The following is a 24,796-nucleotide window of genomic DNA, read 5'->3' on the forward strand; positions in this document are numbered from 1 at the left end:
CTACCTATTTTGGTAGCCGTCAATTGGTGTTGGCAGTTCAGGAAGATAAAATAATCATCAAGATCCTGGAACTACCGTCGTTCATTGTGTCATGAAGATCAGAAGGACAAGTTTTGCCTATTTGAATGTCTACTATGATGTTTGCGTGCTCCCCCATTCAAGCCTCTTCATGCTACATTATTTTAAAACCTCACCAAAAAGGCGATCACCTTATTGACCTGGGTAAGGCGGCAAGGGTTTACATCCGTCGCTCCAAGACACTGCATGGCGCTGGGACATACCTGTTTATTCCCGTCTCCCTTCATGATTGAAGTCAGCCGCAACGCTGTATCATTATGATTGTGCGCCATCATCCTTCAGGCCTATGAGTTTGCCAAGCTTGACCCAACGCAAGCTTACAATCCTCATGTGATTGGGGCGGTTGCCTCTATAATGGCTGTACACAGTAATTGCTCTATCACAACCATACTGGAAGAATGCACTACCTGTGGCTCGTTTGGCTTGGTAAATCAGTTTCTAGACTTTAGTGCACACTAATATCTATTGCTGCTTTTTACCAGGACGTCATCATATTCTCGTAGGATTGGTGGAGGTAGTAACAGATGTAAGTGATGCGCTCACCGATTGACTCAAACGTTTGGAGAGTTTATGTCACGGAGGACCGCCGTACCATCCGATGCATCAAGGAGTAATGCAGGATAAGTTAAAAAATCTACTAAAATTTAGATAATTTTTATATTTGTATACTTATCCTACATTACTTTGTCTATAGTGGCCTATCCGTTGCCGAAGTGCCTCCCCACAATGTCTTCAGATGTTACGATGTAGCAGTAATGTGATGATACGTGACATTATCACTCCCATGGTCACATGGGAGCTGTGTGGTGGGATCAGCCACACAACCACTTGGAATAACTTCTTCTGCAGCAAGACCTCTCGCAGCTCTTGTTTCTGTTTACAGCAGTCAAGGTCATATTACCAATGTTGACGCCTTGAAACAAACTTTATGGAAAGAGAATGCATATATATAAAATAAATGCCATACATTGACTCGCTGAAATTCATATTTGTTGTAGTTCGACTATTTTATCTCAACATAAAGTTTTCGCTATTGTGAGCGCGGGAGCATCGACAGTGATTGGTCAAATTGGCGATCAGCTGTACCTAAGTGCTACGCTTATGGTTATTAATCTATTTCAAATATATCCAGTAAAATGCAACTAAAATATCATGATAATGGAATAAATTATTCCTGATAGAATAAAAGTTTCAGAAACAGATCATTTTATATTATTTCGTAATTTTTAACCAAATCACCGCTAGATTCCAAAAAACGTGTACAGCTGATTGCAAGTTTATGAGAAAATACACATGGTAATCCTAATCTGATCCTAAAATCATGTAAAACAATGCCTATCAGAACAGGAAATACAATTTAACAGGTAAATCATCAAGTCAAGTGATTTTTATCTCAAATTTTTATTGATTATTTTTGTAGTGACCAAGTTTAATTGTTATGATCTGTTCTTTTCCCTAAATTCGCTGAAGGGATACAATGTAATTTTTTTCTGTGGAAGACAAACACGTTTTTATTGCAAATGTAGGGATTGTGTATGCGCTGGTGACGTGCTTCATTCCGATTTGCTTTATAGATGGGGTATATAAATTATAGCATTGATTTTGAAGGCTTGTACGGGGGGGGGGGGGGGGGGGGGTTACAAATTGGCATTCTCATATTGATTGAACCAAAATTGATTATCTGGGGACATGTTTTGTAGTTGTTCCTTAGCAATAGTTATTTGACTACCTTTTCAAGTTTCCTGCTTTCTGTGCTTTCTGTGCTTCTTGAAAGTTTGTGAATGGTACTTGCAACCATCTGAAAATACATAGTCTTCTTGTGTACCCACTATCAGCAGGTTTTGATTTTGTCTTAGACATTTATCTGAATGAGATCAGTGCACATGTAGATACTACGACCAATTCTTATGATATAATTTGCATTTGGCAGGCACAAACAGAACGTGAACAAAGATCTGTTTCCAGCATGTTGTAGAGGCTGCTCCTGTGAAATACCTAATTTTATTGTCTCTGTTTAACCTCCTCATTGTTGTTTGGTGAAGACAATTTTGCAATGACAGAGCAACTTCTGGCAGTGTTGTAAACAAATTTCTGATTCTGACTTTTTGACTGACATTTTCCAAATCTATGATGAGTTGTCTTTATCAAGTGTGTCACTGTTATTGCAGGTATCAGAAAACAAATGAAAAGCTTCATCAAATAAATGACAAGATAGTACAGTCTTCAGCGTGAGTAACTAATGCTGAAACTATTCCTGCTTTCTCTTCTTCCCTGTATCTCTACAGTTTGCTTTGTGGGGCTGTGGATTCTGTGAAGGGCTGTCTGTTCACATAAGTAAAAGCAGTGCTGACATTACATTTGTTTTATATTAGCTGTTGAGAAACAGAAATCATCATACCTTTTTATTTCACATTTATATACGGCTCTTAGCCAGGGACTAGTTGCTGCTTAAATGCGGTTTATTTGATATTCTTAATAATATTAAATATTCTTGATTTAATATTAGAACAACCCTCACCTAGTATACAATCCCTTAATTGCCACAAAGTGTGAGGGGTATATTCAGGACAATGTGATGCATGATGGCCTTCCTCCCATTGACTTTTATCTTCTCGGTTCATGTTTGGAGGATAACCTGAATACAGGACTGAAACTCACAGGCTGTCTGTCATCTTGGAATTAAATTCTCATAATCTTCAAAGTTAGCTAGACTTTGAATGACTTCATGAGTAATAGATCTATGGCTGAAAGTTTGCTCGATGATTTTCTGACAAGAGAACTAAAACTTGTGAACATGATTTTAAAAATACTCTCGGACCTACGGTATTTTACTTTACAGGTTCATATCCTCTTGAAAATGTGAAATGTTATATTCTGTACCCATGTAATAGTCGGACACAAGTATCTTATAATATTTATCAGTTGGTATCTTGTCTGTTTTGTGTATTTGTCGTCTTTCCTGCCATCATGGTACGTGAATGACATAATGTATAATGGTACGTGAATGATGTAATGTATAATGGTACGTGAATGATGGAGTGTATAATGGTACGTGAATGATGTAATGTATAATGGTACGTGAATGATGGAGTGTATAATGGTACGTGAATGATGGAGTGTATAATGGTACGTGAATGATGGAGTGTATAATGGTACACGAATGATGGAGTGTATAATGGTACACGAATGATGGAGTGTATAATGGTACGTGAATGATGGAGTGTATAATGGTACGTGAATGATGGAGTGTATAATGGTACGTGAATGATGGAGTGTATAATGGTACACGAATGATGGAGTGTATAATGGTACGTGAATGATGGAGTGTATAATGATACACGAATGATGGAGTGTATAATGGTACGTGAATGATGGAGTGTATAATGGTACACGAATGATGGAGTGTATAATGGTACGTGAATGATGGAGTGTATAATGGTACGTGAATGATGGAGTGTATAATGGTACGTGAATGATGGAGTGTATAATGGTACGTGAATGATGGAGTGTATAATGGTACGTGAATGATGGAGTGTATAATGATACACGAATGATGGAGTGTATAATGATACACGAATGATGGAGTGTATAATGGTACGTGAATGATGGAGTGTATAATGGTACGTGAATGATGGAGCGTATAATGATACACGAATGATGGAGTGTATAATGGTACGTGAATGATGGAGTGTATAATGGTACGTGAATGATGGAGTGTATAATGATACACGAATGATGGAGTGTATAATGGTACGTGAATGATGGAGTGTATAATGGTACGTGAATGATGGAGTGTATAATGATACACGAATGATGGAGTGTATAATGATACACGAATGATGGAGTGTATAATGGTACGTGAATGATGGAGTGCACAAACTTCACAAACTGAATGTCCAAATGATCAAAGAGCCAACAGCATAATATTGCTACAAGTTCTGCTGCATTATTAGAGTGATTCGCTTAAAAAACTATTAAGAGTGTAACAAAAACAAAATAAACATTAACATTAAACTCAATCTGTTTTTCCTGATATCACAAAACTAATTAGTGATTAATGTGTCTAAGCCACTGTCGTGAAGAAACTTCAAAGTAGCACCATTGAGATCTTCAATGTCTTCAAAAATGCACAAAACAAATAAAATACTGAAAATAACGATATCTGTCACTATTCATGTTAATTCTAACACTGCAAATGACATATAAAAAATAAATATCGCATAGTAACTTGGCCACTGTTTTGTCAGAAGAACTTGAAAGTAGCACCACTGAGATATTCACCATCTTCCAAAAAACACATAATCAAAATAATATTGAAAATATAGATATCTGTCACTGTTCCGTTTTGGGGTCTTCAACCGTTGCACTTGCACACAGTTTATTGGTGGTTTTCGTTTTGACGTGAATATATCTGCGATTCCCAAACTCCAACAACGTACGAAAAGTTCAATCAACATGTCATCTTTCGAAGTTTCTTGAATTGATGTATGTACCGACATTACTTGCTCCTGTTCATCTACTAAGGTTAAAATAACATCCTCAATGCAGTTGTTCATATCCTGAATATTAATTACCGGTAGATGTTTTCGAATGTTTGCAAGGCAATGCAGGCACATGCAGAATGCCTCTGGCATACTTTATGAACATATTCTGTGCTCAAAAGACCACCATTTGTGACAATAAAGCCCTTTGTAACAATAAAAATTCTACCACTTACAACACAGACAATTGTCAAGGGAGTCTATTCATGTTTGGCTTTGAGATCAACAAAGATCGATTATGTATCTCTTTACTAGTTTATTAAAAGGCGATGACAACAAATAAAATAACTGACTACGAAGCTGTCGGCAGGGTGAAAAAAATGAATATCTTATTAAAAAAAATATAAAACGAAACAATTTCCGAAAAATATAAAATATACAGGTAAAACGCCTGGCCTGAACTTTGTCGCAAGAGGGAGAGAAACGACTGGTCGAGCTGGTGACTTCTTGAATGTAAGACAAACAGCACAATCCTGTGTTACCTCATCAACCAGTGCCTGATAAGTATCATCCTTGATCTCAGCGTCCTCCAGCAGCATCAAGAGTCGTCAACTTGATGGATGCCCAAACTTTCAAAGTCTTTTTCTCTTTCACTTGCTTTGACTGCTTACTTTCGGAATACAGGACCTTGAAGGTTTGATTCACCGGCATTGTAGAATGTATAATATTGTGAAACAGTAGTGCCATGAAGATGTACACAGCAGATTAATTTCCTTTCCAAAAATTGAAGCTGTATCATTTTCTAAATCCAGTACTACTTTCGCCACTTTCATAGGTGGTTTTCCAAGGAGAACAGGAATAATCACTTCATACAACATCAATAGTTATTGTACAGTAGACACCTGCTATTGCACATGGAAAAGGTACTTTTTCAATAGATTTGAGAAGTCTTTCTTACCTGAACTTGAACATAATCACTTTTGTTTCTCTTCACTTGTCTTACTTTGCTATCATCAAGTGTATCTTCTATATAGCATTTCATCCAAACTTCACCTGCAACTGTCCAAGACTACAGTGTTTAAAGATTCATTAACTAGAACTCACCTTTTTTGCCGATAAACAACACAAATTTTTCTTGTTTGTCTTGAAACTTTCTCTTTTCCATGTTTTCATAATAGTATGGGCAGTCTTTGATGAAGTGATCACCTGACTCACAAACCTTGGGGGCGGTCAGGTAGCCTAGTGGTTAAAGCATTCGCTCGTCATGCCGAAGACCCGGGTTCGATTCCCGACATGGGTACGATGTGTGAAGCCCATTTCTAGTGTCCCAAACCGTGATATTGCTGGAATATTGCTAAAAGCAGCGTAAAACCATACTCACTCACTCACTCACTCACTCACTCACTCACCTTGAATCGAAGAGGGCATCCACCATATCCAATCGGATTTTGTATTCGCTGGTTGTCATATGGTTCACTTCGGAACCTGCGTCCGTGTTTAATTCTTGCCTGTGATCTGCTAGAATGGTTGTTGTTTCCTCTGCCAAAGAAACCATATCCATGTCTACCCCTTCTATTTCGAGTAAAATAGGCAGTTTTCTCTTCCTCCACATTGGTTGTGTTTGTTGCCACATATGTTGGTTCTGTCTTTATCTGAATACCACCATTCCCCTCAGATGGCGGCATTGCTTGCTTGCCAAAGAATTTCTTTAAGGACATGGCTGTTTGTTTAAACAATGTTGTGTGATTTTCTAAGTTGACATCAGTGAGAACAAATCGTCTGTCCTTATACTCAAGACAAGTGTTTTCAAGTGACTTGAAAGCAAGCACTATTTCTGGAAGGGTCATGTTAAATTGTTTTGCTTTAATGTATAATTTTTCAAATTCAGTGACATATTAGTCAATAGACTGATCTCTTGATCTCTTGTACCTGTCAAACTCTGTGTAAACATCATATGCATCATATGATTCTGTAAACAGGGGTGGCACTCTGTAATTGCCTCACGCCATTTTTCTTGTTTGTTTGCTCATGCTGTCACGGTAATTCTCCAAGCTTATCTGCTCACACTCTCACACAACCACACTCTGCTACCATGATAACTCTGAACTCCTTCTGACTTCTATGGCATTTAATATACACCACTCAACATGACATTGCGCTTGTCAACTTGGCGAGGGGGACACACAGACAGACTGGCTACTTACCATACTAAGTTAGTTTTTGCAACTCGTGATACCGGTAGTCGCGTATCTGAGGTGTGTTGACGTGTCTTAGTATGTACGTAGACTAGGATAGGAGGAGGCTACACTTTCGTCTTATTGTCGGTTGAACTAGTTATTATGTTGAATGCTGAATGTGAATGTGAAAAGATGCATTTTGCTTGTCTAGTATCAACTTCTAACAGCCTTAGTTTTGTGTAGATTAAGGTTCTTGAACTGTTTTGTGTAAGATGGTAAATCCAGATGTTTCCTGTGTGTTGTTGCAGCTATCAGAAGACTGCAGCTGTAACCAAAACAGTTGGAGAGAAGACATCAGCTGCTTTCTCAAACATTGGCTCATCAATGTCAAGGAAAATTGGGGATCTCAGGTGAGTGGAACTCCGGTGATGTATGTCAATAACCCGGTATATACCTGCCAGAGTCACTCACAACAACACAACCACAATTCCCATCTCTTATGCCTAGGTTATTGTGATTTGCGATGATGGTTTTGTCTGACAGTGTCATATTTTCATATACAGTCCAAAATTCAGTTTGAACCTATATATGCACTCATACATGATAAAACTTTGGTAAAGGTCAGAATCATTTATTGAGGGGTTTGGCATAAAGGGTACAAACTTATGATTCTTAATTTTACGGAAAATTGTCAGTTTTTCCTTACCTGACACTACAGAGTGCTTTAGCTTCCCTACCTCATACAAACAGACAGTACTGGAACGAAGAGACAGTTGAAACAGACTACAGTCCGTGCCTCGGCATCCACGAGTTATCCCCCTTGGCCCCTACTCCTCATATTCTTCTCTGTCTACTCTACGGACAGACGTGTACTGGAGTTACGACTTACCTTGTTTTGTCTTCAAATTTTGTCTTGTTTGCGGTTTATACCTTGTAAATTTGATTTTTGTTCGTGGCTGCATAACTTAGCATGTTTCGTGCCTTGGTCGCAATTTTGCTACCAGTCGCTCTTTACTCTCTGGTTGTGTTTGTGCGCTTGGTTCACCTATTTGCCAAGTAACGTGTTTTGCTTCATATGTGATTCTGCTCGTTACACTTATGCGCTGTTTACATTTTTTTTGCAGAATCTACTCTATGTGTTGTGCTTTATGTAAAAGGCTCAAGTCGGGGAAAGACCCACATAAGCTTCGCCAGGCCGGACCTTTGTCATGGTTACTGCCTGCAGTTCCGCGCCGTTCCTCCTCTAACTACAACCCCTTTGGAACCTCGATATCCGCCTCTCGATGTGCCTGCTCTTCAGGCCAATATAGACCTACTGATTGCCAAGAATGCAGTGGATCTCCTGGACGCTGACTCCATCCCTCCAGTTTTTTATTCTCCAGTCTTCCTGGTGCCCAAGAAGGGTTCATCAAAACTATGAATGATCCACAATCTGACACTATTCAACCTCTACTATCTTGCGCCTCCGCCACATTTCCAGATGATTTCCATCCGTTCTCTGCGCCACCTCCTTCAACCGATGGACATCTCATCAGTCTGGACCTCCATGATGCCTACCTGCACGTTCCCATTCATGCAGCACATCGTCGTTTCCTCTGCTTCATCTTTGGGGCCAGCACTTGCTCCCATTTGGCATTTCCACAGCTCCGTGGTTATTCACACGTAGAACCGATCCCATCGTTCCTTCACCACAGGGGGATTCGGTTCAGAGCCTACCTCGACGACCTCGACGACTGCATCCTTAGTCACGGCGTCCCTCAGACCCTGGTTCTTCAGCCCAAATTCACCCTTTGCCTTCTCCATGATTGGATGATCAACTTGGAGAAATTGGATCCCAATCCTCACCACCTCACTTTCCGACAGAACTTGCCTTGATACAGGTTCCTCCAGGGTCAGGAGAGCCCTCTCTCAACCTCTTGATCTCCGTCAGTGGCAGGGCCTTCTCAGGCTGTTCACTTCAGCTCAGGATCTTATGTCCAGGGGTCGCTTCAACTGTGTCTCCTTCAGCGATTTCTCCTTCTCTTTCTGCGCTCAGACCTGTCAGGTCACCTCCTTCCTCTGCCGAGGGAATTATGTCCATTCCTGGAGTGGTGGCTAGTCCCATCGAATGTCTTTAGTGGTTCCTCTATGACCAGCTCTGAGGCCACCCATCATGTCCTCGTGGACGTGACTCTACAAGGATGGGGCACCCACCTTCTCCAGGAAACTGCTGCCTGTCTTTGGACTCCTTTGGAATGTGCATGGCACATCAACAATCTGGAGTTGGAGAAGGTCATTCGTGAGATTCATCATTGTCGTCAGCTCCTCCGCAACAGCTGTCTCATGGTCGCATCGGACAACTCAACAGTGGTGTATTAAATCAATAGGCAGGGGTCGACTTAGTCTGCTTCTCTCCTGGACCAGACCTTTCGCCTGTTTCATCTGGCCGATGGTCTCCCTCTTCTGATCCGAGCCCATCACATTCCAGGTTGTCGCAATGTCTTAGCCGACTCCCTGTCCAGACCAGATCGTCCGTCCCCCATGGAGTGGATGCTTGACCTTAAAGCCTTAAAGATTCTTGTGCGATCACCTGGGGACTCCCAACGTAGATCCCTTTGCCGCAGTATTGCCGGTGTACGTGTCTCCTGTCCCCAACCCAGCTGCTTGGGAGGTAGACAGCCTCGCTCTGTCCTGGGTCGATCTGTTTGGGTACGCTTTTCCACCCCCAGTTCTTCTCCTCTAGATCATTCAGAAGGCGGCCCAGATCTGTCCTCTGGATCTACTTTTGGTCGCGCCTTACTGGCCGTCCCAGATTTGGTTTCCCAGGCTCCTTCAGCTCGCCGGAGAACCCGTGTTGCGTCTCCCAGCATGGCCAAATCTGCTGCTCAATCCTCAGAATAGACCGCCACATCCAGACCCATACAGATACAGTCTGCCAGGGTTAGTGAGCTTCATGCCCTGGATGTGACCCATGTCCGGTTCAACCAGCGTCCTCACGGCTTGGTTCACTTTGGCCTTTGCCAGGACTTTGTCGCAAAAAAACAACTGCCTGGCCAACCCGATTGGCAGACCAGCTTCAACCTCTACCTTCAGACCACCATTCTGTTCCGAGAGGGCTTGACCTTCATCTTATCCCCTTGCCTGCCGTTCCAGGAGCCGCTACCTTGCTGTCGCCTGCTGGGTTAAATTCCTTCCCGAAAATTTTGTTGTGCTTCTGCAGCGAACCTGACGCTTCTCATAGTAAGCCCGCCTTCCATGTCAGTCAAATAAAGCACTGTGTAGCATCAGGTAAGGTAAAACATGAGCACTTCTGATTAAATGCAATGTTTTTATACTTACCTGATGCTACACCTACAGGCCCACCCAGACTCCGTCCTCCTCCGCCATACCCTTTGGTGCTACTGTGTACTGTCTGATGTCATACAGTGAAGAATATGAGGGGGGGTGGGGGCCTCGTGGATGCCGAAGCACGGGCTGTAGTCAACTGTGTTTCAACTGTCTCTTCGTTCCAGTACTGTCTGTTTGTATAAGGTAGGGAAGCTGTGTAGTGTCAGGTAGGTATAAAAACATTGCATTCAATCAGAAATGCTCATTTTGTAAAATTTATATACACATAAGCATGTCCTGAACAGGTGCCTTTTGCCAGTCAGGAAGTTTTTTAATGTTTAGTTTCCATGCCAACAACTTATACTTAGACTCAGTTAAAGGGTAGGATTCAGGGCAAAACATGTTTACTCTTGAATTTTTTTTAAATGTTTCTTTGTGAAATTTCAAGTGTCTTTTGCTATTCCTGAAGTTTTAAAAACAATTACCATATTTTTTTAGTATAGTGCGCACTTTTTTTCTGAAAGACACAGCTGTGTAGAAGGGGGTGCGAATTATACGCGCAATAATGAGTTTTGATGTCTTTTCCCGCAAACGGAAAGACATTACCGTGAGCACGTAACACCGGAACTACCATGTCAACAAATCCATACTGAAGTATGCAAATTAATCATGTAATTACACAGTCTGGCTATAAAAAGTGTTCTTTGTATATCTAGACTTATGTTTGTAACTTATTTCATAAATTTAACTCAAAATTCCTTTTCATATTGTTTTAATTAATTTCGGCGAAATCATGTGTGAAGCGATCGGAAGATTGCACAACTCACCGTTAATAACAGCAACCACGGTCAGATTACCGCTATTGATGCCTTGAAACGAACTTTAGTTGACAGAGAATGGATGCAGATATCATAAATGCCATACTTTGACTTGTTAAAAGTCATATTTGTCATAGATTGACGATTCCATGTCAACAAGGATTTCTGGCAATCACGTCAAGAGAGCCTCGACGGTGACTGGCCAAACTGGTTCCATGTGAAAATCAATAACCGGCAATAGCGATCAGCTGCTTAGGATTATGATTATTTTAAATATATTTAGTAAAAGCTGCAACTAAAATAACAAGATATTGGAATATATTATTCCTAATAAAGAAAATAGTTTCAGATACAATTTTTGCTGATCCTTGCATTAAAATCCTGTAAAGTTATATCATTGGGTGTGTCTTGACCGAATCACCGGTAGATTCCAAGAATCTGTGCACAGCTGAAAGCTGTGTCCAGCTTATTTTACGAGAAATTACACATGCTAATCTTAATCCATGGACGTAAAACAATGCCTAGCAGAACAAAAAATACAATTTACAAGGTAAATCAACATGTCTGGTGATTTTTTTTATCTCTGATTTCAAATTTGCACTGACCAAGTTTCTCATCACCCGTTCGTTTACTGGAATTCGCTGAAGGGGTACGGTGTATTTTTTTTCTGCACATAATGTTCAAATGGTTTTTTTCCAAAATACTGAATCCGCTAGAGGGGGGTGCGCATTATACTCGGGTGCGCAATATACTCAAGAAAATACAGTAGCCTTTCCATGTCAATGGATCAGGGTGTCAAGGCTAGGTAACATGGTTGATTGTGTAACGTGATACGTTGCTCAAATAATAGCAAGTTGAATATTTAGAGGCCTGCATCCTATTGCTAGGAATATGTACTCAGGAATATTACTGAGTGTGGTGTTAACAAACATCGATTCAGGAATTGTTTACTTGTATGGTCTCACCTGGACTAAAAGCCATGTGAACTTCATCTTCCCGAGGCAAGGGAGTTAACTGACTTCAAAAGTCCAGTTTCCACCCTTGCCGAGCTAGGCTGGAATTCCAGTGGTTGTCCCTTCTAAGCCTCTTATGTGGACCAATCAGATTCCACCTTCAAACAAAACAGCGGTGCCTGGTCAAAATGATCTGATCGATAATCAAGATCTGTATTGTGATAAAACGGGTCTTACATAGCAAAGTCGACGAATCACGTGAGCACCTTGATTAAAAACATGAAAAGACTTGGAAAATATCTGTTGACAATGAGTTGGCGTTGCACATGCTTTGCAAATTCTGCAATTGACAGAAATCTGCACGACAGTTTACAAACCGAATATTGATTTCGGTGCGCGATTTTGCATAGACTTTGCATAGACTCGTTAGTCCAGCCAAAATGTAACCCCATAATACCAGCCTAGTTTGGCAAGGATGGAAACTGGACTTTTGTAGTCAGTTAACTCACTTGCCTCGGGAAGATGTGTGGAAACTGTACTTTTATAGTCAGTTAACTCACTTGCCTCGGGAAGATGTGTGGAAACTGTACTTTTATAGTCAGTTAACTCACTTGCCTCGGGAAGATGTGTGGAAACTGTACTTTTATAGTCAGTTAACTCACTTGCCTCGGGAAGATGTGTGGAAACTGTACTTTTATAGTCAGTTAACTCACTTGCCTCGGGAAGATGTGTGAGCTTATATCATCAGCGGCTTCCATAAACTTTTTATGTTTTCAACTTCTTCCACAAAAAGGCTTGATCGATTTAGATGAAATTTAGTGTGGATGTTTGTTATAATGAGGAGGGGTTTGAGTTTGTTCAAATTGCAGTTTCAGTATGGCAGCCAAGTGGCCACCATTGATTTGAAAATAAAAAACTTAATCTTTCGCAAAGCACCCCACAGACTACCATATTTTCTTGTGTATGGTGCACACTTTTAAAAAAACAAGATACACCTGTGTAGTTGGGGGTGCGCATAATAAATTAGTAATGACAATGAGTTTTGATGTTTTTCCTCTTAACACAAAGACTATGCAATTGCATCATTGTCATAAAAGCTGTATTTTGGTCATTAAATATAAAAATACACTTATTACATATAAAGTATTCCGTCTTTCTTACTGTCAACACTTCTTTCAATTTTTGTAAATTTAGCCATCAAATTTTGATAATTCTGCACACAATTCTGCAACTTTTAAGCTTAGTTTTCGAAAATTTTGTGGTTTTGCAACTGTTTGACTTGTGGCAGGCATTTTTATGACAAACTTATACACATACAGAATACCTTTTTGAAGTGAATCACTTGTGTAAATCTACAGACAGACACTTTCGGTAAGAAATAATACAAAAGTTAACATCACTTCAAAATGAAATAAATATACATTTAAATGTTTAAAACGAGCTTTCAACTCACACAAGTTAAATACTCAATGTTAAGGGTTTTGAACTCTTTTGGTATCCACAAACAACTGTTAACTATCCAAGGATTACAATATGTCAGGTCCCACCAGTCCCTCTGGTATGTTCTGGCAGATGTAAAAAAAGGTTTTGTTTTCGCAGGAATTATCAATTATCAATAATTTCATTTGACCAAATGTGAATTTCAGGAATTCTTCAACATTCAAGTCCCTGGAAGAGAGTGTTGGAAATACCTACGCCAGTGTCAGGGTGAGAATAAATGTAGTCTTCTACCCAACATGAAGGAGATCTGGGCATTGTGGTGGGGATAGGTGACCGTGGTACAGAGGTTGGCCATAGCAAGTGGGATCAAGGTAGCAATGGTGTGCAGTCAAGTGAACTAGACAAATCAAGAATTATTGTGTGGGGTCAGGATGTTGTAAGAGATGGTGTGGGGGTCAGGGTGTTGTGAGGGATAGTGTGAGGGTCAGGGTGTTGTGAGGGATGGTGTGGGGGTCAGGGTGATGTGAGGTTCAGGGTGTTGTGAGGGATGATGTGAGGGTCAGGTAGTTGTGAGGGTCAGGGTGTTGTGGGGGTCGGGTTGTTGTGACGGATGGTGTGTTGGTCAGGCGGTTGGGAGGGCTAGTATGGGTGTCAGGGTGTTGTGAGAGATGGTGTATGGGGGTCAGGGTGTTGTGAGGGATGATGTGAAGATCAGGGTGTTGTGAGGGATGATGTGAGGTTCAGGGTGTTGTGAGGGATGATGTGAGGGTCAGGTAGTTGTGAGGGTCAGGGTGTTGTGAGGTTCAGGGTGTTGTGACGGATGGTGTGTTGGTCAGGCGGTTGGGAGGGCTAGTATGGGTGTCAGGGTGTTGTGAGAGATGGTGTATGGGGGTCAGGGTGTTGTGAGGGATGATGTGAAGATCAGGGTGTTGTGAGGGATAGTGTGGGGTCAGGGTGTTGTAAGGGATGGTGTGGGGGTCCGGGTGTTGTGAGGGATAGTGTGGGGGTCAGGGGGTTGTGAGGGTCAGGGTGTTGTGAAGGATGGTGTGAGGGTCCGGGTGTTGTGAGGGATGATTTGAAGATTAGGGTGTTGTGAGAGATGGTGTGGGGGTCGGGGTCTTGTGAGGGATGGTGTGAGGGGTCGGGGTGTTGTGAGGGGTCAGGGTGTTGTGAGGGATGGGTTGTGGGGCAAGGTTGTGCATTGTCTTCTCTAATATAGCGCTATTTCTTTTCTTGTACAATAAAGCATTTATATATATTATTGTTACCTTGAACATGTAGTGCAATTGATAATAATGTACAATATATTATGTATTGTAGTGTATTACACTGCCAACTTTAATGGATGTAATGCACTTTATGGCAAAGGTAATGCCATCATTAGTGTGTACATGTTTTATATACTCAAAAGCTGGTGGTTTTTTTTGATAAATTTTCACCATTTCATTTAACCGTATTCCCGATTGATGCTGGGTAAACAGGCATATTTCAAGCTATGTTTTTAACCTGTGTGTGCTTGCTGTGCTGCTGCTGTGGCGAGTGTTGCCATCCTGGTGGAGACCAGATTGTGGGGACAACATCCCAAGACCCAGCACCAAGAGGAGCAGTTGACTGTATATTGATGAGAGCTTGTCCAGTATATGGTGCAATAGACTTGTGATTTGACTTGTGATTTTACATGGGTTCGTGATAAGAACCAATGATGTTTAATTGGTTTGTAATAAGAATCAATGATGTTTAATTGGTTTGTGATAAGAACCAATGATGTCAAATTGGTTTGTGATAAGAGCCAATGATGTTTAATGGGTTTGTGATAATAACCAATGATGTTTAATGGGTTTGTGATAAGAATCAATGATGTCAAATTGGTTTGTAATAAGAATCAATGATGTCAAATTGGTTTGTGATAAGAACCAATGATGTTTAATGGGTTTGTGATAATAACCAATGATGTTTTATGGGTTTGTGGTAAGTATCAATGATGTTTAATTTGAATGGGTTTGTGATAAGAACCAATGATGTTTAATGGTTTTGTGATGGGAACCAATGATGTTTAATGGGTTTGTGATAAGAACCAATGATGTTTAATGGGTTTGTGATGAGAACCAATGATGTTTAATTGGTTTGTAATAAGAATCAATGATGTCAAATTGGTTTGTAAGAAGAACCAAGGATGTTTAATGGGTTTGTGATAAGAACCAATGATGTTTCATTGGTTTGTGATAAGAACCAATGATGTTAAATGGGTTAGCGACAAGAACCAATGATGTTTAATTGGTTTGTAATAAGAATCAATGATGTCAAATTGGTTTGTGATAAGAGCCAATGATGTTTAATGGGTTTGTGATAAGAATCAATGATGTTTAATTTTAATGGGTTTGTGATAAGAACCAATGATGTTTAATTGGTTTGTAATAAGAACAAATGATGTTTAATGGGTTTGTGATAAGAACCAATGATGTTTAATGGGTTTGTGATACGAACCAATGATGTTTAATGGGTTTGTGATAAGAATCAATAATGTTTAATTTTAATGGGTTTGTGATAATAACCAATGATGTTTAATGGGTTTGTGATGAGAACCAATGATGTTTAATGGGTTTGTGATAAGATCCAATGATGTTTAATGGGTTTGTGATAAGAATCAATGATGTTTAATTTTAATGTGTTTGTGATAAGAACCAATGATGTTTAATTGGTTTGTAATAAGAACAAATGATGTTAAATGGGTTAGCGACAAGAACCAATGATGTTTAATTGGTTTGTAATAAGAATCAATGATGTCAAATTGGTTTGTGATAAGAACCAATGATGTTTAAAGTGTTTGTGATAATAACCAATGATGTTTAATGGGTTTGTGATGAGAACCAATGATGTTTAATGGGTTTGTGATGAGAACCAATGATGTTTAATGGGTTTGTGATGAGAACCAATGATGTTTAATGGGTTTGTGATAAAAGCCAATGATATTTAATGGGTTTGTGATAAGAGCCAATGATGTCAAATTGGTTTGTGATAAGAACCAATGATGTTTTATGGGTTTGTGATGAGGACCAATGATGTTTAATGGGTTTGTGATGAGAACCAATGATGTTTAATGGGTTTGTGATAAGAACCAATGATGTTTAATTGGTTTGTGATGAAAACCAATGATGTTTAATGGGTTTGTGATGAGAACCAATGATGTTTAATTGGTTTGTGATAAGAACCAATGATGTTTAATGGGTTTGTGATAAGAACCAATGATGTTTGATGGTTTTGTGATGGGAACCAATGATGTTTAATGGGTTTGTGATGAGAACCAATGATGTTTAATGGGTTCGTGATGAGAACCAATGATGTTTAATGGGTTTGTGATAAGAGCCAATGATGTTTAATGGGTTTGTGATAATAACCAATGATGTTTAATGGGTTTGTGATAAGAATCAATGATGTCAAATTGGTTTGTGATAAGAGCCAATGATGTTTAATGGGTTTGTGATAAGAACCAATGATGTTTAATGGGTTTGTGATAAGAACCAATGATGTTTAATGGTTTTGTGATGGGAACCAATGATGTTTAATGGGTTTGTGGTGAGAACCAATGATGTTTAATGGGTTCGTGATGAGAACCAATGATGTTTAATGGGTTTGTGATAAGAGCCAATGATGTTTAATGGGTTTGTGATAATAACCAATGATGTTTAATGGGTTTGTGATAAGAATCAATGATGTCAAATTGGTTTGTGATAAGAGCCAATGATGTTTAATGGGTTTGTGATAAGAATCAATGATGTTTAATTTTAATGGGTTTGTGATAAGAACCAATGATGTTTAATTGGTTTGTAATAAGAACAAATGATGTTTAATGGGTTTGTGATAAGAACCAATGATGTTTAATGGGTTTGTGATACGAACCAATGATGTTTAATGGGTTTGTGATAAGAATCAATAATGTTTAATTTTAATGGGTTTGTGATAATAACCAATGATGTTTAATGGGTTTGTGATGAGAACCAATGATGTTTAATGGGTTTGTGATAAGAGCCAATGATGTTTAATTGGTTTGTGATTAGAACCAGTGATGTTTAATGGGTGTGTGATAAGAACCAATGATGTTAAATGGGTTTGTGATAAGAACCAATGATGTTTAATGGGTTTGTGATAAGAACCAATGATGTTTAATGGGTTCGTGATAAGAACCAATGATGTTAAATTGTTTTGAGTATTTTATGGTGAAATGGTGGTAACTTTTGAACATGTATTGAAGGCATCCGCAGCATGCATGTCAGTTTTATGTCAACAGCAACTAACCAAGTAACCAGAATCATGCTTTCATGACATGTTATCGATTCCTTTAGAAATTATATAGATTTCTGATGAAACTCAAGCTACTTAATGTGTTAACTCAAATAAGAGTTTTCTCTACCACAAGCTGACAACAAATGTTACAGAGACTTCATAACTATTGTCTCTTTCTACACACCATTGACATCGGTTTTGACGTAAACCAAATGAAGTTGAGGGTGAAGGACACTCATTTAGAAAACAGTCAGCAAATGACTGTGTGACTTTATATATTTTTGTTTTAATCTTTATGATAGGAATTTGACCAAGTTTGAACAACATCGACATATGTATGTGTTCAAGTTCACTATAGATCACATCAAGCAACAAGCCAAAAAACTTCTGGAAGATTTGCTTGAATGAAAAAAACAAAGCATGTGATTCCTCCCATACCTTCAAACTGGAAATGTAGATAACTTTATTATTAAGTTACAGAGATAGTGCTTTGTTTGCAGAATTAAGTATGGTCTTAGTCCCTGCTACTGCTTTAACATGAAATATGAAATAATCTATTTTAACCATCATCACTAACAGTGCACTGGGAGTAATGGGACTGTTTTTTTTGTCTTATAATGCAAATACCTTTCAACAAATTACAAGTCAAAATACTCTAAAATATGGCAAGTACTATTTTGACAGTATAAACATGACACCAGACTGACATGGTAAACATTTACTTGATCCTCTTCTGGCAGGTTTAAGACAAGTAGTTACCATGGCTGCAGACATGATGCAGCAGCAGCAGCAGTGTGCTTGGGGGAGTCAGTGTTGCAGGGCACGGGCAGGCTGCTTCCCACTTTCAGATACATACCAGATTTACAGAATATAAGCAAGATAGTTTTATGAAATCTTGTCTCCAAAAAGAAGCATGTTGAATGAAGATTGTGGATAACAGTCCAAGTACAGAGAAGATCCCTGTTAGATTGAACATAGTTTATGAATCTGTTCTAGACATCCCGCTCAATAGAAAATTTAAAGGATCGCTTGGTGAGTGTGTATGTTGTATCTTGTAGATTTAAGTGCACAATTTCCTTTGTTTGCCAGCACAACCTAACCAGCTCGAGATTAAATTTAGTGATCCTCCAAGGGATGTCTATCTGTGGGTACCACATTGTGTGTAGAGGAGTCTTGTTGCTACAACTAACTTCATCTCATCAGCATGTTCACAGTACAAGTAGCCATTGAGTCCAGTATTGCATGATTGTTGTTGTAATGGATGTCATGAATATTTTTGGACTAATGTGTCATTCAGTGTTGACAGTTGTTTCATGGATTTGTTTCTTAACTAAAATGCACTTAATTACATAGCACAAAGCACTTAAAACCTGAATATGTGTCATGAATTATGATAAAATATATATTCTTGTTGCATACATTGGACTCCGCATCCTTGCATTATGGATATGATTAACTGGGAGGATACAAATAACACACAGTAGTTGTCAGTTAAACATTCATATTGTAACAGGGGGCACGGGTGGCCCAGTCGTCTGAGGCGCCGCGATTCGCTGTGCAGAGTTGCGTCCCTTGGACACGCCAGAAACCTATGATTGTGGGTTCGAATCCCGGTTCGCCCCAATTATGTTTCTAGGTTTGTCAGCACCATACCCGTGCTCGTGGGTTTCACCGAAGTTGTAAACGTCTGAGGCCTGCATCCCTTCGGGCTTTCCTCCCACATTAAGCTGACACGTCATGATATAACTGGAATACTGTTAAAAGCGGCGTTAAACCCAACTCACTCACTCACTCATATTGTAACAGGCTCTGTCTGTTCGTCATGGTTCGTTTCTGGAACATAATTCATAAACTGTTCAATATTTCTTTGTGAAACCTTCTATACACACCAGGCAAATGCTCCACTGGTGTCTGTATTCGTGAGTATTGTCATTTTTTAGATTATTGGGTTTCCAGAACATTTCCAGAATATAACTCCTCTTCATTATTGCTGAATGAAACTTTGTATGTACATCAAAATCATACATCATACAATTCTGTAGGTATTCCAGATTAGAATTATATTCCCTCGGCAAGGGAGTTAACTGACTATAAAAGTCCAGTTTCCACCTTTACCAAACTAGGCTGGAATTTCATGGATGGTCGTTGCGCCACCAGTAGCTATTATGAGTTATGTCCCTTGTACTGACCAAATTCGACCTTTCATATCTGTTGCATTTGCTTCAAACAAAGAAATTCATGACCGCATGTCACAAGTGTATAGCTTTTCGACTGTTAAATGTTGGGCATGTTTAAGGCTGGTAGAAAATGCCTTGATTATGCCTCTAGGTCTTGATGTCCCTCAACTTTCATCAATGAAGATATCATCAAGGAGTCAGAAAAACTTCTATTGTAAGACTGATGTATTACCATTGCTGAACTTGAAGAAGACACAGGTCTGAGCAATGAATCCATTGAAATCATTATTCATGAACATTTACAGATGAATAAGATATCTGCTTTTTGGGTGCCAGCATTTCTAAATTCTGATCTTAAGGATAAAAGAACTGACGTTGCCAGAGAAAATTTAGAGCTAATTGAGGATTTCATCAAATTCATAAAGAGATTAGTAACAAGTGATGAAACCTTGGTCTACCACAATGATCCTGAGTCAAAAAATCAATCCATGGAATTGCATCATTTCACTTCTCTGGCACCAAAGAAATTCAAGTCTTCCAAGATCAGTGAAGAATGTTATGGTCACTGTATTCTGGGATGCAATGGGTGCAATCCTTGTCGGTTGCTTAGAATGTCGAAGGAAAAATACCAGTAACAGTGCCTACTACTGCTCATTTGCTTCACCACCTTTTATCAAAGAAAAGCGGCGAGGAATGCTGACTGCTGGAGTTCTAGTACTTCATGCCAATGCCTCTTCTCGCACCTCTCGACTTGCAAAGGCTGCTGTGTGACAATGTTGGTTCAAAGAACTTCCTCTCCCTCCATACTCGCCATATCTGGTACGAAGTGATTTCCACCTGTTTCTAAACTGAAAGAACACCTTCGTGGAAAGCGCTGTGACGACAACAGTGACCTCAAAACTGTTTTGAATGGACTTTTCAGGCTGGCTTCAGAAAACTTCTTGCTGACTGGAATTGAAAAGCTTGACTATCGCTATGAGAAGTGTATTGAAAAGCAGAGAGATTATTTTGAAAAATAAAATTAAAAATACTTTCACAATTGTTGGTTTAGTTTGTTTGGCTTCAAACCTTTTGACCAGCCCTCATAAAAGAACGGGTTTTTCATGACAAAGTGCATCGGATCACTTGAGCACCTTGATTAAAAACATAATAAGATTTTTGCGTCTGTCGCCATGTTCGTTTATGAGTCAGAATTTTTATTGGACTATGCATGAACTTGTTAGTCCAGAAAAATATAACTCAGAAATTCCAGTCTAGTTCGGTTTTTATGGTCAAATAACTCCCTTGTCTCAGAAAGATAGATTAGAAAAGCTCCCCCCCCCCCAACTGCCTTGTTGACTAGTTCGATTGTGTCACTGCAGCTTAGGAAATTGCTGGGATCACCATCATATGGATTGGATATTGCTTAATCAAACAAAGCATCATACATTCATACATAATATGTTATATTTATCTGTTATTATGCTTAATAATTTCTAAAATAGTATACAATCAAATGTGCGCCTGGCAGTAGCTCCAGCATTAATGAACGTGTGTGTGATGTGTCAGTGACTGTTGCAGGTCCATGTGTCTGGCAGTCAATCCAGCATTAATGAACGTGTGTGTGATGTGTCAGTGACTGTTGCAGGTCCATGTGTCTGACAGTCGATCCAGCATTAATGAACGTGTGTGTGATGTGTCAGTGACTGTTGCAGGTCCATGTGTCTGGCAGTCAATCCAGCATTAATGAACGTGTGTGTGATGTGTCAGTGACTGTTGCAGGTCCATGTGTCTGGCAGTCAATCCAGCACCACCATTAATGAACGTGTGTGTGATGTGTCAGTGACTGTTGCAGGTCCATGTGTCTGGCAGTCGATCCAGCATTAATGAACGTGTGTGTGATGTGTCAGTGACTGTTGCAGGTCCATGTGTCTGGCAGTCAATCCAGCATTAATGAACGTGTGTGTGATGTGTCAGTGACTGTTGCAGGTCCATGTGTCTGGCAGTCAATCCAGCACCACCATTAATGAACGTGTGTGTGATGTGTCAGTGACTGTTGCAGGTCCATGTGTCTGGCAGTCGATCCAGCATTAATGAACGTGTGTGTGATGTGTCAGTGACTGTTGCAGGTCCATGTGTCTGGCAGTCGATCCAGCATTAATGAACGTGTGTGTGATGTGTCAGTGACTGTTGCAGGTCCATGTGTCTGGCAGTCAATCCAGCACCACCATTAATGAACGTGTGTGTGATGTGTCAGTGACTGTTGCAGGTCCATGTGTCTGGCAGTCGATCCAGCATTAATGAACGTGTGTGTGATGTGTCAGTGACTGTTGCAGGTCCATGTGTCTGGCAGTCGATCCAGCATTAATGAACGTGTGTGTGATGTGTCAGTGACTGTTGCAGGTCCATGTGTCTGGCAGTCGATCCAGCATTAATGAACGTGTGTGTGATGTGTCAGTGACTGTTGCAGGTCCATGTGTCTGGCAGTCGATCCAGCATTAATGAACGTGTGTGTGATGTGTCAGTGACTGTTGCAGGCCCGTGTATCTGGCAGTCGCTCCAGCACCAGCATTGATGAGCAGCTGAGTGAGTCAGCTGGGGATGATGATCCAGTCCAGTCCCCCACCACTCCTGGGAGCCTCCCTGAGGAGAAGGTGCCCCTCTGAGCTATGCTGTGTCATAGATCCTCTACACTTGGCATCTTCCAGATTCTGGCTAGAATAACCCACTTTACAAAGTAAACACATTGTGTGTATGATTGATTTACTATGAGACAATATATAGCTCAATTATTTCAAAATGAGGAGAAGTCGTAATTAGGCCATTTTCTTTTGCTGAAAGTACATTCATTTTCCCTAAAGATTTTTTGTTTGTTTTAATGCTGTTAAATTAAATGTGTGCCTCTTTAAAATCTTGCTTGTTAATAGGTTTGTTTAATGTACTAGAACCTAATTCAAGACCTTTGGGAAGAATGTGAAACAAGTGTTGATAATCAACGCATTTTCAAAATTACAAACACAAATAAAATGTAATCCCCTTTCCCCCCACCCCTCTCCCTCACCCTCACACCTCGCCCTCACCCTCACCCTTCGCCACCCCACCCCCTTCTGTTTGCGGCCCAGAAATCTGTAAAAGAAGAGGCATAGGCATTAAACTTATGAGATAATTGTATATTTCCACAAGTATAGGAAGTTTGATTGCACAACTTTTTATGCACTTATTGCTATGGATTTCATATAGAAAAGTAGGATTTGCAATTAGTAGTAGATGCTGTCACATTGTATGTGTCCAACTGAAATGTCAGTATTAAATGTGTTTCTGCAGGATTTCCATTGGTATGGTATTCGTGTTGAAGAGGTTCTAAAAGCAATATGATAAACATAATGAAAATACAGTGTACTGCGTTTCAACATTTGCTTCACATATTTAACCCTAAAAAGAAACACTTTTGACTTTGGCTTATTTCCGCACTGAGCTTATGTGAAATTTCTTTTCTTACTGTTTCTTCGAAGTTGCTAATGTCCTTTAAATTGTTCTTATATTGTCTGACCTCACTAGGGTCAGGTGCTAGTATGTAACCATGGCAAGATGCTAAATGTCTCAATTCAAAGGTTGATACCACCTCACAGATTTGCTGAAAACGCAGATGTGTTGGAATTGGAGATGAGATGTATGTGGTGGTTCCTGTGCCACACTGATGACTGGTCCTCTTCTGTAAATATGCTTTGAACTGTATGAAATTATACTGCCAGCCATAACAAGCATTTTATCTTTCTCATTTCTACATTCATTGTTGACAAAGCACAGTGCTTCTTGATGGGCTAAGTGTGTTTATTGGTGTAGATGGGCAGATATTTCTGATTCAAGAGTATGCATGCATTACCCATAAATTGTAACTCTTGTTCATGTGAGATGAACTGCACACGGCCTTGTGTGACATTGTTGTCAAACCCATTTCTATGTGTTTTTGTCACAAGTATAGTAAATCAAACATATTTATTTTGAATTACCATGATAATTTATGTTATTTACACTATTTCCTTTAGATGATTCCTTGATGTTAATGGATGTATGTTAAATGTCCTCACTGGATGCAACTGAGATATCCTCTGCCACATGTATATGGTGCAAAATGTATATTGGAATTCTGTCATGTGATATATAGATGTTGTAGATATGTAACTGGGAATATGGTTCATGTTGCATGACTTCCAAATGTCATTCATGATGCTTCACCAAAGTGCGAAATGTTGCTACTAATCACTGGAAAGTATGACAGTGAAATGCTACATCTGACTGGGAGAGGGAAGACAGTAAGTACTTGTATAATACTACAAAACTGATGATAATAACAGTTCAAGACAGTGTTCTTTGTGCCCTAGATCTGCATGAGTGTTAAAGCATTTGATACTACTTTAGTCATGTTGAGTACCTGTGAACCAAGAGACTGTTTATACATAACTGAGATGTGTCCAAGCTGTTGATCTCAGCTCCTGTAGCCATTTATGAGCTGGCAGCTGAAGACATGTCATCTAGGGAACCAGAAAGACTTGTGTACCCAAACAGCATAATGTACGAATAACATGGGAATCAGATTTTGTTGGCAGAAACAGCCTCATGTGTGGCTTATTCCCTCATCACCTGCTTTAGGGGGCCTCATGGTTCACAGGTACTGCCTCAAGTAAGACATTCCAGGTGTGAGAACTGTCTCACCAAAAGAGGACAACTTTGTCTTGTGGCCTATGTGGAATAAAATGTTGCAATATGTTCTTGAATTGTGAATCTGTTTTACCTACAAGAATGCATATGGAATAGGGAACAGTAACACAAAATCCCTTGAAACTTTCTTGCATAAATAATAAAAATATGGCCTCAAGTGATTAGAAGAGCACCTGTCCAAATATGTTATACTAGGGCGTGTCAACTGGGTGTAGGTGTGGATGAACCTAGTAACGTAATCAGGGTGAACCAGGATTCAAGCCCGTGGTCATGGGTCATATTCTAACCCTGAAACCACTCAGAGTAAAATTTATAGGTGTTTTTGTCCTGGAACATCTGGGGGGGCATCCAGAAACATCCGTGAGAGTCCGGGAGGTTTCATCAGAC

At 39.7% G+C, this 24,796-nt stretch overlaps 1 protein-coding gene across 4 annotated transcripts in view; it reads left to right on the forward strand.

Annotated features, from left to right (window-relative positions):
- The window catches only part of LOC139478221 (tumor protein D54-like), a 42,462-nt gene extending 18,005 nt beyond the window's left edge, over positions 1-24,457 (forward strand). For 2 of the 4 annotated variants that reach the window (XM_071260647.1, XM_071260621.1), the window contains exons 4-8: positions 2,247-2,306; positions 7,045-7,146; positions 13,460-13,520; positions 18,531-18,566; positions 22,228-24,457. In XM_071260647.1, the coding sequence (XP_071116748.1) occupies positions 2,247-2,306; positions 7,045-7,146; positions 13,460-13,520; positions 18,531-18,566; positions 22,228-22,356 (388 nt within the window). In that variant the 3' untranslated portion in view covers positions 22,357-24,457. The remainder of the gene's footprint in view (positions 1-2,246; positions 2,307-7,044; positions 7,147-13,459; positions 13,521-18,530; positions 18,567-22,227) is intronic. The other 2 variants (XM_071260638.1, XM_071260630.1) reach the window with 2 other exon arrangements.
- The last annotated feature ends 339 nt before the right edge of the window (positions 24,458-24,796 follow it).

This window comes from Haliotis cracherodii, unplaced genomic scaffold (genome assembly GCF_022045235.1).
Source record: "Haliotis cracherodii isolate W230 unplaced genomic scaffold, xgHalCrac1.p SCAF_1, whole genome shotgun sequence".
In the NCBI taxonomy this organism is placed as follows: domain Eukaryota; kingdom Metazoa; phylum Mollusca; class Gastropoda; order Lepetellida; family Haliotidae; genus Haliotis; species Haliotis cracherodii.